Source organism: Oryzias latipes, chromosome 17 (genome assembly GCF_053564925.1).
Source record: "Oryzias latipes strain Hd-rR chromosome 17, Olatipes_Hd-rR_3.1".
NCBI classification, from domain to species: Eukaryota; Metazoa; Chordata; class Actinopteri; order Beloniformes; family Adrianichthyidae; genus Oryzias; species Oryzias latipes.
The window spans coordinates 31702549-31720700 of record NC_136253.1 but is presented as its reverse complement, the minus strand read 5'-3'; the positions used below and the strand labels follow the sequence as shown (position 1 = coordinate 31720700).

Here is an 18152-nt window from a genome sequence, read left to right as displayed (position 1 = left end):
GTCGGGTTAACTGGTACAGAGAGTTGTAAATCACTGTACTGTGATTCTCAAAGGGTTTAATTAGTCTAGAAATTCTTCTCTTATCTGATGACCCCCCCCCCCCCTTCCCCTTCTCTTGCACACTGCAACAACTTACAACCATAAACGCCCTGCAATCTGAAGACCAGTGGCCTCAGGAGACTGAGTTGCTACAAAGAGCTGAAAGAGTTGGAAATGGTCATTTTATTGTGTTAGAATAGCTCACTGGAGGATTGGGTAATGTAGTGCTAACTGGGAGTTGGTAAAGATAACAGTATGTGGGTCTAAAGTGAAATACGATGAATTACTCTAATGCTCTGCAGTCACAAGACGCCTGAAAATTGGGCAACACAATTATAGCAGTACAAAGCAATACAAACTACTTCCGTGGCGGTTTTAAAACTACAATTAATACTGCAGTACTGCACCCCCCCCCCCTGCCCATTACTAATGATTACTATTTGAAATGCAGTGCACAGTATAATTAGTTATCTCAGAGTTCACCTGGATTGAAAACTCTGACTAAAAGTGGGGAATTATGACAGCTTGTCATCAAGCACTCAAACATCAGTGTTATGGTTCCTTCAATTATACATGCTACCTTTATATGTGGCCTGTTAATGCTTGACAGTAGCATTATATTGCTCTATTTCATAGCTTATGAACAAGCCCATTTATCCCTATCTGTCATTTTTTTATAACTTGTGAAGCAACTGTCACATCTGCTCCCATGGGAGTCCTGTATATAAGTTTATTTAGTCTAATTGAGCTCAATTTTTAATTGACAGTTTCAGGTCCTTACAACTAATTCTGGAATATGGTTAATGGGTATTTTGAATTTTAGCAAGAAGGACCAAAGGGTGGATTTTTGGACATCATGAGTTTCCAAACCCCCAGATTTAGGGTTTTAATGCTTGTTTTCACGCTTGCATTTAAAGATTCTGGTTGTTTTAAAAATGATCGGATCAGTTAAGGTGATGGTTTATGAAAAGAAGTGATGTTTCTGAGTCTTATTGTGTAACTTTGGATCACTTTGTGTGACATGAAAATTGTGTTTGACTCAAACACCATGTGGGCATTGTGCTGCACATTATTTATGACAGAAATGCAAAAGTTGAGTGGAGAAAAGCACCTTCTTTTGAAGGACTAGGGGAGGCAGAATGAGATGAGGGGGTTATTTTGGCGATGGAGATTAAGGCAGGGGCTTTTTGTCATTTGTGCGAGACAAGCCATTCATCCATCCAGTTCACAGCCAAAAAAAGGCTGGTCCCAGAAATTAGCAGTTTCAGCTCAGCAGCAAAGTCGTCGGGCTGTGAAGGCAGAGAGAAATTGACTAATTAGCAATGCGCACTAAAACTTGACGGTTCTCTCTATAACAGCGAGGGAAAGACTCGGTTTTTCTCCCCCTTTCTCTTTTCTTTCTTCCATAGATGTTTGAAATCGCAGTCATTTACGCTCGACAGTTTTTACAATAGCCTTGAGCCATAATTTTGCGAGTCTCTCCAGCATCCATACCCCTGCATGGTCTCTCTCCATCGGCCATGCACGACCGTTTCTCTCCCCAACCGTGGATTTCCTATTACTCTCGTTACGACTCACTGAGCCCCAGGCCCAAGGATAATGATGTGTTGTTTCTTGGTAGCATAATTTGTCACACGTATATTTCTTCTTCTTCTTCTCTTGCAGAAAGCACAGCTCCCTCTCACACTCTCACACACTTCTTGTTAATTCAGAAGAACAAATGATCAACGTCAACAAATAACCTAAAATAGTGACTTTAGGAGTTGGAGTTATTTTGAGACGACTTTAAGAGAAGACATTTCTTTTCTAAAGGAAGGACAAAGGAAATATTCAGCAGAAATTGGGAACCTGAGGCTTACTTTCTTTTTTGTGAAGAGCTGAAGTCAGGTAAGTTTGGCTGCTCACATCATTTAGTTGTGACAGGCGCGTTTGGAAAACCTCCCGATATCGTTACGCACGCGCCTGTGCCAAGTTTTAGCCACATTACGCACATAGAAATCGCGTATTTGAAGCTCCAAAAAAGCGACGCGTCAGCGTGATATTCTCAACTTTACGGAGAACTGCGTTTCGGCGGATTTTCCTCGATACAACTTACGGCCGCGTAGCGCCAACGAGAAACGCTCCCGCACGGCGTCTGACGGTCTGCTCCGTGACAAACTAATTGCTTTTGTGCGAGTCCGTAAATGTGTGCCATGTGTGATGTCCTGTTTGTCGGAGGGTGTGAGGCTCGTTCGTCCACCCAGGCGGATGCTTCTTCCTCTGAGCGCGTCAACTTCAGCCGAGAGGGACGCGCCGCCGCAGCGTCTCCTCCGTCTCCTCTTTTGACAGCGCCCTTTAAACCCCCCAGCCCTCCATTTAAAACCACATTGTTGTCGAGTTAGAAATGAACCAGAGTTGCGCGTTTGGCTTTTGTTTGCTGCTTTACGAGCATAGCTCAAAGTTGGAGGCGCCGGAAGCCGCGTTGTTGGACGTCTGTTTGGTGGACAAATCCCCTGTAATAGTTGGCTGGAAGCATCTAGGTGGAGGACGATGAAAGAATGACCTGCGGGCTTTATTTTGTTGCCTAGGTGGCTTTCACATTCAGGAAGTCATGTCCAGATCGGGCGATAGAACATCCACCTTTGACCCAACGCACAGTGACACCCTGCTGCACGGGCTCAACCTGCTATGGAGAAAGCAGCTCTTCTGTGATGTGACTCTCACCGCACAGGGACAGCAGTTCCACTGTCACAAAGCGGTATTGGCATCCTGCTCGCAGTACTTCAGATCTCTCTTCTCCTCCCACAATGTCATTAACAATGAAGGAAGTAAGGGGGACCAGGGCAGCAGTGGGACCCCCTCGTCCTCTCCTGATGACAAGCTGCTGACCCCCAGTGCCAGGCCCATCAATAACCTGGTGCTCCAGGGCTGCTCTTCTATTGGATTACGATTAGTGTTGGAGTACCTGTACACTGCCAATGTTACTCTTTCCTTGGACACTGTGGAAGAAGTGCTGTCGGTCAGCAAGATCCTCAACATCCCCCAGATTACTAAACTCTGCGTGCAGTTCCTCAATGACCAGATCTCTGTGCAGAACTACAAACAGATCTGCAAGATTGCTGCGCTGCATGGACTGGACGAGACCAAGAAGCTGGCTAACAAGTACCTGGTGGAGGACGTGCTGCTGCTGAACTTTGAAGAGATGTGCGCCATGCTAGATGCTCTGCCGCCTCCTGTGGAGTCAGAGCTGGCTCTCTTCCAGATGTCAGTGCTCTGGCTGGAGCATGACCGGGAGACCCGCATGCACTATGCTCCAGACCTCATGAAGAGACTGCGTTTCGCCCTCATACCTGCCCCAGAGCTGGTGGAGCGGGTTCAGTCTGTTGATTTTATGAGGAGCGACCCCGTTTGCCAGAAGCTGCTCCTGGATGCCATGAACTACCACCTGATGCCCTTCAGACAGCACTGCAGGCAGACTATGGCCAGCAGGTGAGGACAGCAAGAAATACACACAAATATACCGGAGGGAGCTTCTTAAAGTTGATTGAAAGTGGTGATAATTTATCTCAGCAAATCAAACTCTCAGTTTACATGTGGGCATTAGTTGGAAAGAGGTCAGCCAGAGTTGTTTAGCTCAAGATTAATGGTTTTGGGGCTTTTCTTCTTGGGAACTCACATGCATTTATTACATTTTTTACATTAAAACATTTAAATATTTTACTAGAAAAGTATGGTAAAGTTGGCTGTCAGAGATATATTTTTCGAGAAACTATTCTTTTACCTGAGTTCAAATAAATTAGGCTTATTTCATTCATATTTTTGTCTTGCTAGTTAGTCTTGTTATGTTAGTCGCGTTTGTTAACAGATTAGACAAGGTCAAAGCATTAATTTAAGGAGAGAAAAATCAGTATTGAACTTTTTTTTTAGTAGATTTTCCATAGACAAAAACACTACAAGTGAAAAGTGATTACAAAAGATGACCAGACAGCACATTTCTGTCTCTATTTCCCCAATAACAGATCCATACTCTCAGGGAGCAAAGGATCTGAAATCATCATAATTAGTTTCTCATGCCACAGTTTCTCTCTTCTCAATTAATCACTATTATCTATGTCCAGGGTCTCATTTGCATATGAATACCCTCCAAATGGGCCAATATTAGGAAGAATGTACACAGCTAATGGTGATGTAGCCATGCATTATAAAATAAAATATGATAAAGATTAAAAAAGGCGATTGTGTTTGAACTTAAAGGCCAACCACAATGTGTGTTTTTTTGTTTTGTTTATGATGACACATTACTAGTGAGTCATTTATTGTCTTATTATGGTCATCAATGTGTTGAAAATTTGCTGCTTTGAAGTAAGCAAGTAGACTGAAATAGAGGGGCGTCACTAGAATTATTTGAACCAATGAAAGCTTTTAGTCCCCAGATTGGCTCCCTGCTGGGTTTGACTGACTTTTGAGCTGTTTGAAAGTAATATCTGCAGCATTATAGGTTCTTACACTGCACATTTCAAGGTTTACTTCAAAATAATCAAGTTTTTTCATATTATTTAGTCGTTTTATCGTCAAATATTTAGCTTTAAAATCTGTCCGGGTGGAGTTGAGCTTATCTTGACATTGAAGAGTGTTTTTTCAAGGCCTTATACCTGTTCTCTGTTGTCTCCTTTCTGATGCGTGAACACGCACCCACATTTGTGAAATTGCAGAATCCGTTCCAATAAGAGGATGCTGCTACTGGTGGGTGGTTTGCCTCCTGGACCCGATCGTCTCCCAAGCAATTTAGTCCAGTATTATGACGACGACAAAAAGACATGGAAGATCCTCACAAGTGAGTCGCAGAGGCTCTGGATTTTTTTTTTTTTCATCTGCCCCAGGCATCTTGTTTAGTGGTTGTTCTGATGAAAAATAGCTCTACCTATGGATGACTTTAACACAGGTTAATTTCTACAGTATCAAGAAGAAGGAGTTCCCTAAATCCTTCAGGTTATAATGTATCACTATCACTTTTAATATAAGTTTTTAATCAGAGCGTGACTTCACAGCAGTGTGGAGCTTCATGCTCGGTTTCCCTTGTTTTTGCTGAAATACGCTGACAGGATGTATGATGAGATTTACTTGGATCTAATGATCTATTGTGGCAGAGATGGAACAACGACAAATGACACTTTTCCCTCCAGAGATTTTAAAAGTCGTTAGATTTTTTTTTCAATCACAGTGATCATTGTTTTTGCCCAAATCACCACACACATGCTAACACGTAGTGTGGGCATCAACCTGGTGCTGAGGTGAGTTAAAAAACAGGAATTGAGTCAATGGAACTGAGATGCTCAGATGATTCTGGAGCAAAAGGCAAAAAAGTAAAACCTTTGTATTTTAGGTTGGGATTAAATTCTTAATTTCACTGTAGAAAATTAATTCTAATTTTCAAGTAAATTGTTTTTTTCTCTTTTAATGACCTACACTGGTGTTTTCAACATGTTCTTCTAGCTTTTTTCTGATGATGAAGGACACAAAGAAAAAGTGCATTTCATTTTGACGTACAAGCTACAGTCAGTGGGTCAAAAGCTCTTTACTCCGCTTAATTCTGATGCGTCCACTTGTAGATGACTAGATCCATGTGCATCTTTGTTTTGCTCATCTGGCTCCAAACTGTACAGTTGGACATGTCCACTATTGCTCGCCATTAATGTTGCACTGGTAATGTTAGGTTGGGAGCGGCTGTAAGCTAGTGTGAGAGTGTGTAAGCAGATAATTCTCAGTTATGGGTGATGGGAAGGGGAGGGGAGGTTGCTCTGCACCAATGGTCCCACCCACTACTCAGAGGGGAATTTCTAATCAGCTACTGCCTCTCTGCAGAAACTACATCCTAGAAAACGATTTTTGCATTTAAACGGCATAATTCTAAGTAAAAGACCACTGGGAACTTTTTAAAGTATCTTAAAAGATAATCAGAGTGGGTTTTTAATGTTTATTTTTAACAGCTTTTATATTTCATAGTTTCGAGAAGATACAGGCATTGATTTCACCCCTGATCTGTACCGTACCCTCTGTCCCTCCATCTTCCATGACCTTTCAAAACTCACCATCACATTGTTGCCATATTGCAAAGGTCAAAAATAGAGCTATTGGGGAGCAATACATCTCCTTTGCATCATCATTGCTGAACATATTGAGTTTTGTTGGAGTCATATCTCAGTTGCCTCTTTTCATTCTTACACATTAACCTTCAGTGTATCTTCTCTCGTTTGGGCTCTGCAGTTTATCGGCTCACCTTAAATGTGAACAAATCGGCTTTTTCCTGTTGCATCTTTAAAACTCTGCTGTTGGCCGTTGAAGCTCATGTAAATTCAGAGCTGCTAGGCTTCCTTTTTGTCAGAGGGTTCTGCATACATAACAGCTGTAAGCTCGCTCGGGTTGTGTCGTCATTTTCTCATTAAAGCCATACTCATGGGTATAAACTACTACAAGCAAAAGGTCAATGGGGATTTCCATCACTCAAAACTAAAAAAAGTTAACACTCAAATGGTCCGTGGCCAAGTGGAAGGACAAAACTGCAAAATCATCCCCTTAACACATCAGTGACCATCTGATGTAGTCCCCTCACAATGGATGTGGAATAGAAGATTATTAACATTCAATCATAACTTTTCAATGAGGCGAAACCTGAGAGGGACAGCCTTTGATTAAGACATTCATCAACACAATTTAGGCAGAATCTGATCCCTCTTGTGTCAGAAAGATCCACCGCTCCGTGATTGGAGTGGAAAGTTTGCCATCTAGTGTACCCACAGCAGCGTGGCCAAACACGAGACAAAGGCAGGCGAGGATACGGCCGCAATGCTGGACCAGTTTCACCGTCCTCCTTAAATGAAACTGTTCCTAAAACTTCCTATTTGGAAATAGATGGCAGAAGAACATGTCATAGAGATTCGAGTTAAGATAAAGGCCTTTAAGGCACATCAAAGCTGGAGCAGCAGTGGTGCAAAAGCTGTGGAGTCAGTCAACCAACCAGAGCCGTGCCGTCTATACAGAGGCTTCTGACTCCCTCTAGTGAGCCCTGGAGCTCACTGTAGACTGGAGTGATGGCGTCACTCTCAAAGACGTGTTCCTCCTTCTCTTCTCTGTAAAGGATTTATTTGAGAGGGTCAAATCAGATTCCTCCTTTTGTAGTTCGCAATTTTCTAGTTGGATAAAAAATGATTGATGTTCTTCTTTCTTTCACAGCATGAGGGTTATTATGTCTTCCCAGTGTTCTCCAGGATCTCACATCTCCATTTTTTTCCCCCCAAACACAAACGCTGGAGCTTTTGACATACCATAAACCAATAATCTCCTTTTCCCGTGGGGAAGAGGTGATTTTAAGTATGAGTACAAGTCACTAGACATCAAATAAAAAAGCGCTCATCCGTGTCCTATATACTGCTGACTGACTGATAATGTAAATAGCATGTAAAGGAATTTGGCAGTCATATAGCACTCGTCTTTGAGGTGCAACGGAGGCAGGCAACCTAATCCCTTCCTTGGAGATAAAGCTGTGTTTAGTGTATGTGGTATTAGTATCTGAGACTTCCTCCCATAGAGGAGCGGCACATGTCAGCCAGCTTGAGTAAGATTGCAGGGAGAGGCCAATTGGAAAGAAATGAGATTCAAGGCTGTCTAATTTTGCAGCAACTGTGATCCATCAGGCGATGGGGAGGTGACAGTGGAAATGACTGATGGAGACAGACAGGTGGGCTTTAACATTTCACTGATTTGCGCTCAAAAAGCACCGGGCCTGAGATTTATTGAGTGAGCACGATCATGTTCATTATGACTGTCACCTAAGACCATTTCTCTACATCTTAATGGGGTCACTTCAGCAGGAGAAGATGGAGGAGAAGACCAAAAAAAACACGCGCAGGGCGAAGAGCCACCCTTTCCAACGTCGCACTCTGTTTTCGGATGTAGTACAAAACCGCATGAATCATTGCAACAGCGAGATTGAACAAAAGCAGGTTGCGTCAGTGGAGTCGGTTGTTTTTGTGCCTTCTAGCCGAGCTAAACCTCAGAAATAGAAATGTACTGTCCTTATTACACAAAGAGATAGCAGCTGAAACAGATGCAGGTTGACAGCTAATGCTCACTTTTATACGTCGCTTTTTTGGGGGTTATTTGAGAGTCTAATAGTCCACAATCCAAAGGGATACGCCGTGATGTTGATAAATCCTGACAAGTGAAAGTTGAGGTGGGCCTAAATGATTTCTCACCTTTGACTTTTGTTTGTCTTCTAGTAATGCCTTACAACAGCGCCCATCACTGTGTGGTGGAGGTGGAGAACTTCCTGCTGCTGATGGGCGGGGAGGACCAGTGGAACCCCAACGGTGAGCCTCCACCCCTCCATCCCTGCAGCCTGTCTTTTCCTTCACTTACGCAAAGCAAACATTTGTCATTGCTGAGCCAAACTCGGAGTTCTGGGAGTTTGACCCCATCAGAGCTGATGTAACACTTTCAGAGATTTTCAAACACTCAGACTCAGAGAAAAATCAACTCTAAGTGGACAAACAACACTTCAATCGGCACTTATCAATAATGGACACAGAAAAACAAGTGTTTTTAATGTTGACAGATTTTTGGTGTCAAAACACTAAGAGGAGGTTTTTGGAAAATTGTATTAAAAGTTAAAAAACAGAACTCTGCCTCTGTTATTTTATTAAAAATCAAAATAATATGTTAGTGAAGTTGAAAGGAAGCTAAATGTTTCTTTTTTTCCAGTGAAATTAGCATTTTTAGAGACTTTTTTTCTGAAAAGACTAAAACTTAAGGAAGGAAAACTAAGTTGCTGTAGCTTAAACAATTCATAAACAGCAGCACTCTTCTGTTAGGATCACGATTGATAAAATACACTTTTGGGTTGTTTGTTGTTTATACTTTGTTGATCAAATGAAACAAGATTATTGAACTATGGGAAGGATGGAGATAAAAATGGATAGACGTGTTTTTGGATTGTAGGTTTATTTGAAGCAATGAAAACAAAAAAGACCAAAGATACAAATACAGAGACAAGTCAAAACAAGTTCATATTTTAGCTCATAAATTGTTTGCAAAATAAAGAAAATAAGTGAAGACAATGCCATCTTCTTGACATTAAAATTGATCATAAATAGACATATAGTACACACACACATACACACACACATGACACATTGAATCCATTACATAGAATGGATGTCAAATAGAGTTTGATTGCTTGAAAGGGAGTGGAAAGAAGATAATTTGTATATTCCCTTCCCCATCCCCATGTTTAACATAGTGCTAATTTATTTAGAAGTTATTTATAATTTGTTAATTTAAGCGCAGATTATAAATAAAGTAGCAAAAATGGGATGTTTATTGACCCTCATCAAAATATATTTGTACATAAAAATACATGCTAGAAAAAATGAAAATAATGGTGGTTACCAGAGAAGCAATGATTCACTTCTATGGGGTCAAGTTAAGATCACCCAAAAATAAACGAAAAACAAGATTGTTAAATTGAAAGAAATATTGAAAATATTAAAAACAAAACATTGTAAACAAATAAATAAACAGTTTTAAACTCAAAAGTTATTGTCATATTGTTAACTTGGAGGAATTATTGAAAACCTGAGAATAAAATTGTAAATAAAAATAAAGTAATACTGTAAACTTGAAAGAAATTAAACAGTTTTGTGTCACAATTTTGTTATGATTGGATTAATAATTTGTTTATTACAAAATAACAAAATCTACAAAGTCTGCATAATCCCTCTTTAAAATGTGTAAATAAGCAAATAACAATGAAGACAAACTTTCTGTTGGCGTTTTATTAAGCAGGTGTGATACAGTCAAACCATAAAGGCTAAATACATGTTAAATTAACACAACAATTGTTTGGCAGTTTCAGGGTAAACGTACTAGTATGTACTAGGGATGCAATGATTCACTTTACCAATGAATTGTTTCAATTGTGGCATCCCCAGTATTTACTAAGAATGTGACAGACTTTATGTATACCTACAAATAAAAACGTAATAAGGCTAAAGTTCAGACCACAAATTTTGGTTCCCAGAGGAAGGAAACATTCATTTGACTGTATAAGAGAACTGGACTGAGTTATCCCTCCCCTCCCTGTGTTCCAAACAGGAAGTACCCGCTGGCTCCAAGAAGCCAAAGTCCTATAGACTTTTAATGAGAGATAAAAAGCTACTACTCAGTCAGTCATTCTATTTGTCAGAATAAAAATTCTTGCTCTGCTACCTTTTTTAACTCTTGGATCAATCACTGCTTACTGACCACATCTGGCTTCAACATGATGGTGTCCACATTGCAAAAATATGGCATCTGAATTGACTTCATTTGGTTGGAGACGTCATTTTCCGAGTGACGTCATACTCACTCTGTCCAGTTTTCATGTACAGTCTGAATGGAAACATCTGATCGGTTCCAACTTCCAGTGAATTGACAAGATGATAGAAGAGACGCTGTCTCTACACACACACACACACACACACACCCACACACACACACACCCACACACACGCACACACACACACACACACACACACACACACACACACACAAGAAAACATCACAAATTGCAAGCTGTAATTGTCTGAATCATCTGTGCTCTGGTGTGCAAAACCTGCACCAATAAATATCCTAACCCGGTACTTTAATTTATTTCTGTTTGCAGGAAAACACAGCACTAATTTTGTCAGCCGCTATGACCCCAGATTCAATAGTTGGATTCAGTTGCCCCCCATGCAGGAAAGGTAGGCTTGTTTACCTTTTGAGTGCAAGACTGACTGAGATGTTGGTTAAAAACACTGATAGAATGTGTTCCATAAATCAGCACATTCTTAATTTTTTTAAAAACGTCTTTTAGTTTTATTTTGAAAATTTGGTACATTTTTGATCTCACAACTTTATGAACTAAAGAAGGTAGAAATTAGAGATTTATTTTTGTGTGACTTAAGTGGCCATGTTTGGTGTAGGTTCAATGGTTGTGTTGTGTTGACACATTTTCAGGAGAGCCAGCTTCTTCGCCTGCCGCCTGGATAAGCACCTGTACGTGATTGGCGGCCGGAATGAGACAGGCTACCTCTCCAGTGTTGAGTCCTACAACCTGGAGACGAATGAATGGAACTATGTGTCATCTCTGCCGCAGCCTCTGGCTGCCCATGCAGGAGCAGTGCACAATGGGAAGATTTATATATCAGGTCAGGAGAGGCGCTGTGTCTACACGCACACATCATCTGTGCAACAGTAGTTCCCAAATAGATGAGTTGTAGGCACGAGCTGAACCCAAAACATGATTATTGTCCAATTTTTACCTGTTTGTTTTAATAAAAACAAAAGCAATAGCAGGGAAATAGCTTAATCATAGTAAAGTATGATATTTTCTTCTATTATAGACCATATGTGCAACCATTGGGCGGTATTTGATAGTGCTTTACTTACACGTTACAGGAGGAGTGCACAATGGCGAGTATGTGTCCTGGCTGTACTGCTATGACCCAGTAATGGATGTGTGGGCTAGAAAACAAGACATGAACACGAAGCGTGCCATTCATGTCCTGGCTGGGATGAACGACCGTCTTTATGCCATCGGTGGAAACCATTTGAAAGGTAAGCGCTCCGGCCCGTCAGGGAATAAAAAAGATGAAGACACGTACTTTTCTTTTCAGGTCTGTTACATTTTTATATTTAACAATATGGCGGGTACGAGCCATTGACAGCCTTGGTTCTTTCTCTCTTCTATCTTTCAATGTGAAAGTAAAACAGAATGCGTTTCTTTGCAATAGAGCCCAGTTTCATTTAAAACACCTCTAAATGCAATTGTGTCTCTTCATCCCCATCATGAGCTGTCATGGAGTCTGATGATTGCTGACTGCAGGGGAGTTTCTGAGCACCTCCTTTCGTTTGATTTATGTCTTTCAATAAGACTTGTGTTGTGTGTAAAAAGGTAATAGTTTGGGTTTTATAGCCATTCAGAGACAGGAAGAAACAATAACAAAGATTCAATGAACATTTATCAGCAGTGTGTTTCATTTTCAAGGAATATTAGATGGAAACTTATACGTTACCTCTAAAACAATAATAACAAACAGTAACACCTAAACACAGAAAAGGGCATCTAATTTTTTGTTAGATTCAGTTTATAATGTTCTATCAATACTTTTAAACCTTTAAACCCGGAGTCCTCTAAAACCTTATTAATTATTATTAAGACTGAAGGAAACGATTAAATATCTTTCCTGGTCAAATTATGCAGCAGCACAAATAGCATGATGGTTAAAGAGCAAAACTTTATTTAAAAAAAACAAGAAAATAAATATTTATTTAACCAATGCTTCTTTTTTCCCGTTCTTTGAATCACGTGAAGAGTCAAAAGTTGTCAGTTGTTTCTGCAGAAAATTATTTTCAGAAATATAAAATATCAGAAATATAATAAATAAGTTTGCTAAGTATAATTAAGAGAAACTATGACAGGATCATTAATGTATTCAGGGATGTATTTATATGGACATGTATCTTTTCTACTTTTTATTATTTTGCCTTTTCAATCAAATCATGATTAATCATTCTACATGTGACATATCTATGCCACAATCCTTTTAAAACCCAACTATCTGTTATACCTTTAGAATCCCGCTCCGATCATCTTTTGATCTATTCTTAGTGTTCCCAGCTCTTTTAATCATGATTATCCTGCTTTTAGCCAAAATAAAATAAAACCTGTGTCCTTTTCTAGGATATAGTTTCTGCAGGGCGGCAGGAGTTAATTAGAAATTTGCCTCTGAGTTGAGAGCGGGACCATTGTCGTGGAGCAACCCCGCCTCCATTCCTCTCCCTGTTGCTGTGAGCTCGAAATAGGGAGCTTTTGGCCCGCCCAGTGTATTTTCTACCCCACCAATAAGCCCTTTTTCAATTGGCATTTTTTCATTTGCTTCGGATTCACAAGAATTTGAATAAAAAAATACTCATAAATGTAATTTTGAGCTTAATTTTCTCATGTTTGTCCCCTATCGTCAGAAAAATGCCACAAAAACATGTTAAAAACAACAAAAACACAATTTTCATTGGAGTGGGTCTTTAATGAAGTGAATTGTTGCATTCTGACTGACACTTATAACGTAAAAAACTGGTATGCAAACACATATTGTGGTAAATTCAAGAAGGGTTTATTTTTTTATTGTGTTACTACATTGCACCGGGCTTAGTATAAACCATCCAATAGGTTTTTTTTAGGTTGTGGTTTTGTAACACACAAATCATATATTGAACTAAAACAAAACCGTGATCCAAAAGTCGAGGTTTGGAGTGAATTGTTGCATCCCTATTATAGATAAACTGTACATTACTTTTGTCTCTTTTTTTAGTAACCTTTTGATTGCCTGACGTAAACCAATTCAAGCAATAGAAATCGGAAGCTTTCCTCAGATTTGACAAAAAAATCAGTATCACAAGTCCAGAGGTGCCCCCCTCCCCCGAGTACTAAGTCAACAGAACTCTTTCAAATCAGCCCCTATGAAAAACTGCTGTTCAACGAAACAGACATTTGACTAAAAAGTTATCATGGGGGATATAAAACTCACAATGTAAACCTGATCTAAAATGTAAAACATTAAACATTGAAAAGACGTTCTTGGTCTCTCCTCAGGTTTTTCCCATCTGGACGTGATGCTTGTTGAGTGTTACGACCCAAAAGCAGACCAGTGGAACATCCTTCAGACGCCCATCCTGGAAGGTCGCAGCGGTCCGGGCTGCGCTGTTCTGGATGACAGCATTTACATCGTTGGAGGCTACAGCTGGAGCATGGTACTGAACATATAATACAACATTTGTATGAAACTGTTTATGAATATAGAAACAAAAACAGGAGCAAAATGTCAATTTGGATCTAAAGGCAATGTCAGACAGCCACAGTTTGCACAGGTGAAGATTGGTCATACATGAATTATGAAGAAAAAATGAAAAAAAAATTTGGTCTTTATGTGTAATTTCCACATGAATGAACCACGTTAAAGCCACAGAATTATTATTAAACCACACAAAAAACACGTAAATCAACATAGACCACGAACCGTGCATGATTATTGAGCTGTTTATATACAAGGTATTGGTGACTCGTGAGTCAATTACATAATTGGAACGTGATATGTGCGCCGCATAGGCAATATAAAAGTTTTACATCGCAAAAATCCGTTAGACACAAGTGGAACGGTCGTGGAAAGCCACAAATTTGCGTATCCATCTTGCAGAAATTAGGCACAATTACATAAGATCTACATAATAATTGCCACAACCTACGATAAATACGCGTTCACTGTGTAATCTTCAACCAACCAGAAATTTTGTGAAGCTCAAAACCGAATTCACAAAAGCCTCAACCGACATCTGCGCACATCGACGAATGAGGAACGCAAGAAACACTTGAATTATCACGCATGTATCGTCAAAGACCGAAATTTTATTTGTGGAAAATAAGAACAATGTATGTAGTGGCTGTGTGACAGATTTTAGGTATGGATTTGTATTGGCACTTTTTTTCATTTTCAACCTGAGTTATGGCATTTTTATTAAAAAGAAAAACTTTGCTGCACTGTTGAAAATCCAAACAACACTTGGAAGATTAAATATGTTTTTTTTCCTCCTCAGGGAGCCTATAAGTCTTCAACCATCTGCTACAGCCCAGAGAAGGGAACGTGGACAGAGTTGGAGGGGGAAGTGGCCGAGCCTTTGGCGGGCCCGGCCTGCTCCACCGTCATCCTGCCCGCCTGCCTCCCTTTTAACAAATGACAACTAATCCACCGGATGGGCGGCGAGGGTGAGGAGCAGGAGGGCGATTGGGTGGAAGAGCATCCTTGAAGAAACAAAAACAGACAACACTGGTGACAAACTCTCCATTCGCTGAACGGAGGACTGTATAAATTATTTTTTTACAGGTTTGACCAGAGCACTTTCGTTTTTCTGTACAGAAGGATTCAGAAAAAAAAATGTGAGCCCTGCGTCAAACTCATCTGTGTTCTGAGAAATGGTCGCTCCCACTTTTTGCTTTTATTTAAATGGCTAGTGAGTGTTTTTGACTTCTCTTCTGTAGCACGCATAGTGTTGAGCTGATAGCCTTCAGATCCATGTTATCTTGTATTTAGTAGCAGCAGAGTTCCAGTGAAATAAGGTGGTGTTTCATTGACCCATGTCGGCACACCGAGTTTTACAAGGGTTGGGTTTCTTACATTAACTGTGATGATATATGTGTATAAATATTCATCAGTTTTGTTAATAATTTTTGCCTGGGTTGTTCATTTATACAACAGCTGTCTTTTTCTGAGAAAAAAAGTAAAAAAACAAAATAAAATAAAAACTCACACTGTGTTTGGGCTTAAAAAAATATGTCCATAAAACTTTAACCAAACTGCTGACAAGCTATGAAGAAAAATGTACTGTAAATATACCTGGGAGCCCTTATAAATGGTTGCAACTGACTGTAAAAATGATAAAAATACACAGCAACACCCCCCCCACCTCCTTCAATCCCAGTTTAATCATTTTTTTAAATAAATTATCACCTATTAAAACAGGACTCTTGCCAAACGTTTGTTGCAGCTTTTCTTTGTGCCACAGGCAGGGATAACTAAAGAATTGATTACCTGTATAGAAAAACTGTTATAAAATGACGGTACAATCAAATTGTAATTGCTGGCAGTTTCTTTCTGGTTTGTATGTTGGGGTGAAAGTGACGATCTGAAAGGAAGAACGTTTTCTTCCTTTCTCAGTTCAGATGAACGGGCCTGTTTATGAAGGAGGGGGAGTCTTTTGTGTATTATAAAATCCAACTTGCAAAGATGAGTGATGCACTATTTGTGAACTTTTTATTCAAAGTTCACTGAAATGTACAATTAATTTATGTGCTGTGTTTTACAGATGTGCAAATAAATCCAGTTTTGTCTACATTATTTAGGTTCAATATCTTGACTCAGAATATTGTCACAGTTCCTGTTGAATCCTGTTGGTTTTTTTTTGCCCTCTTGTACATAATCGCCTGCAGTGAAACATTTTTGTGCACTCAAGTTTGGATTTATTCTCAAATCCTGTTATGTCCTTTGCATTTTAGAAAAAATACAATAAAAGATCTCTTGATGATTAAAATAAAAAGCCTTTGTCTGATTTTAATGAACCAAAAAGTTCCCTCGCCATATTTTAGACCCAAAATAGCAAAAAGCAAGTTATGAAGATCTTAAAAGACCCACTCTGATCCTCTTTTGATCTATTTTCAAAGTGTTCCCAATGGTCCTTATGAATATGCCATTTTTAGCCACAGTAAAAAAAAATGGTTTTGCTTTATAGGACATGGTTTCTGTAGAGCGGCAGGATTTCATTAGATGTTTGCCTCTGAGTTGACCAGAGCAACCCCGACCCCCTTCACATTGCTAAGAGTTCTCTGGCGCGCTCTCCCGCTAGCTCACAGCCTCTCACACCCTCAACCTAACATTGTTGGTGTAACAAAATTGTCTAGCATTAATGGAGCTATCCAGCCATACAGCTTTGAGCCAGATGCCAGCTCAGACAAGGAAAATAATGACGTACATGGATCTATTTGTCTATTAGAGGACGCATCAGAATGGGGAGGAGCAGGGAGCTTGTAGCCCCGCCCAGCATATTTACTAAGACGTAAACTCTTTTTTTTAAACCGCTTTTTTATGTCTATGTACCGAATAGGGATGCCACAATCCTGTAACACTGAACTGTATGTTAGACCATTAAATCCCTGCTCAAATCATCTTTTGATCTATTCTCAAAGCATTTCCAGTTGTCCTTTGATTATGATTACACTGCTGTTAGCCAAAAAAATGTTTTAAATATATAAATATAGCTGTGTCCAAATTCCTTTCCTACTTTCTTACTCACTACATGGTGCATTAGAAAGAAAGAAATTCCCACTCCATTCTCCGCATTTGTCTAAACAACGTTGAGCTGCAGACGAGCCGTGCTCTGGAGGGCCCCCACTGGGTGATGTTGATTGCTCACCATTGATGTGGTGAGCATTCAACAATCCAGCAATCAATCCAACTGGATTCCTGTGTGGCAGCCTTTTACCTTACAAACCGAGCTACCCATATATTACATGGTGCAGTAATGTCCAAATCTACAACTCTGCGAAAAACCAGTGTGCATCGATGCACAGCGCATCACTAGATTGGCGAATATAGACCCCAATGTATTGCGTCGGAACAATTTTTTTCCAAAAAAGGTATTTTTTTTGATAAACCAACATTTTTTCTCTTCAGAAGACAGTGTATTCATAAATGATTGTCGCAAAACACTCATATTAATTAGATTTTAACTTCCTGAAATAGACGATGTCATATTCGCCATTTAAAAAGAAAAAAAAGTAGTGAGTATGGTGTCCGAATTGCTTTTAAAATTCAAGGCACTGACTAGATAGTCCAGCACTATTTAGTTTTAGTTGGGAATTAGGGTGGAAATTTGGCCACTTAACTTTCGAGGACAATTTCTGTGGAGCAGCGAAAGTTCTTCATTAGAAATTCACCTGTGATTCGCGAGCCGGACCATTTGTATGGAGCAACACCGCCCCTCTTCCCCTCTCTGTTGCTGAGAGCTTGGGGCAGAGAGCTTTCGGCCCGCACAGCATATCATCTATGTCACAAAAACAACATTTTTTAATCTGCATTTTTTTCATCTGCTTCTTATTCACAATGATTTGAATAAAGAAATACTCACAATTTTAAGCTAATTTGTCTTTCTAAATGTCCTCCATCATCAGAAAAATGATACAAGAACACGTTAAAAACAGCAAAAACATGATTCTTGCAGAGGGGGTCTTTAAGTGTTCAAATTCTCATGCTGTACTTCAAATAAAATGTAGTTTACTCACCGTTTTGACTGCAATAGTTTCCAACAAAAAAACAGGCATGTCTCTGAGGACTGGAGGGAAAATTTTTGCTGGTCTGGATTCGCACATATATCCTCGTCTAATTATAGAACACTCCAAGACACACTGTGCACATTATAAAATTCTTGGGCACATGTCTGAAGATGCTGGCAGTCCCTCCTTCTCCGTTCAGTAAATTGTCATAACTAACAGTTGAGAAGACTGAGCAAAC

At 39.7% G+C, this 18152-nt stretch overlaps 1 protein-coding gene and 1 long non-coding RNA gene across 3 annotated transcripts; one reads left to right on the top strand and one right to left on the bottom strand.

Moving 5' to 3' along the window:
- The first annotated feature begins 1016 nt into the window (after positions 1 to 1016).
- On the top strand, positions 1017 to 15720 carry klhl14 (kelch-like family member 14). 2 transcript variants are annotated; one of them, XM_004079388.5, is made up of 9 exons: positions 1017 to 1926; positions 2607 to 3507; positions 4731 to 4852; positions 8295 to 8384; positions 10718 to 10796; positions 11053 to 11243; positions 11494 to 11652; positions 13688 to 13845; positions 14686 to 15720. In XM_004079388.5, exons 2-9 carry the CDS (start codon positions 2630 to 2632, stop codon positions 14824 to 14826), a joined length of 1818 nt encoding a protein of 605 aa, XP_004079436.1. In that variant the 5' UTR covers positions 1017 to 1926; positions 2607 to 2629; the 3' UTR covers positions 14827 to 15720. The 2 variants fall into 2 exon arrangements, with proteins under 2 accessions (XP_004079436.1, XP_023821254.1); XM_023965486.2 differs by lacking the exon at positions 1017 to 1926 and having other exon boundaries at positions 1956 to 3507.
- LOC144986603 (uncharacterized) lies at positions 14751 to 17913 on the bottom strand. The gene is made up of 3 exons (XR_013650423.1): positions 17770 to 17913; positions 17579 to 17685; positions 14751 to 14890 (listed from the first exon to the last, which is right to left on the bottom strand). It is a non-coding gene; the product is annotated as an uncharacterized LOC144986603 (long non-coding RNA).
- Positions 17914 to 18152: the final 239 nt, after the last annotated feature.

Coding starts and splice junctions, on each gene's coding strand:
- klhl14 (XM_004079388.5), top strand. CDS start 2,630: ATGTCCAGATCGGGCGATAGAACATCCACCTTTGACCCAACGCACAGT. Junction 4,853..8,294: donor GACATGGAAGATCCTCACAA/GTGAGTCGCAGA, acceptor TTTGTCTTCTAG/TAATGCCTTACAACAGCGCC. Junction 11,653..13,687: donor CGGTGGAAACCATTTGAAAG/GTAAGCGCTCCG, acceptor GTCTCTCCTCAG/GTTTTTCCCATCTGGACGTG.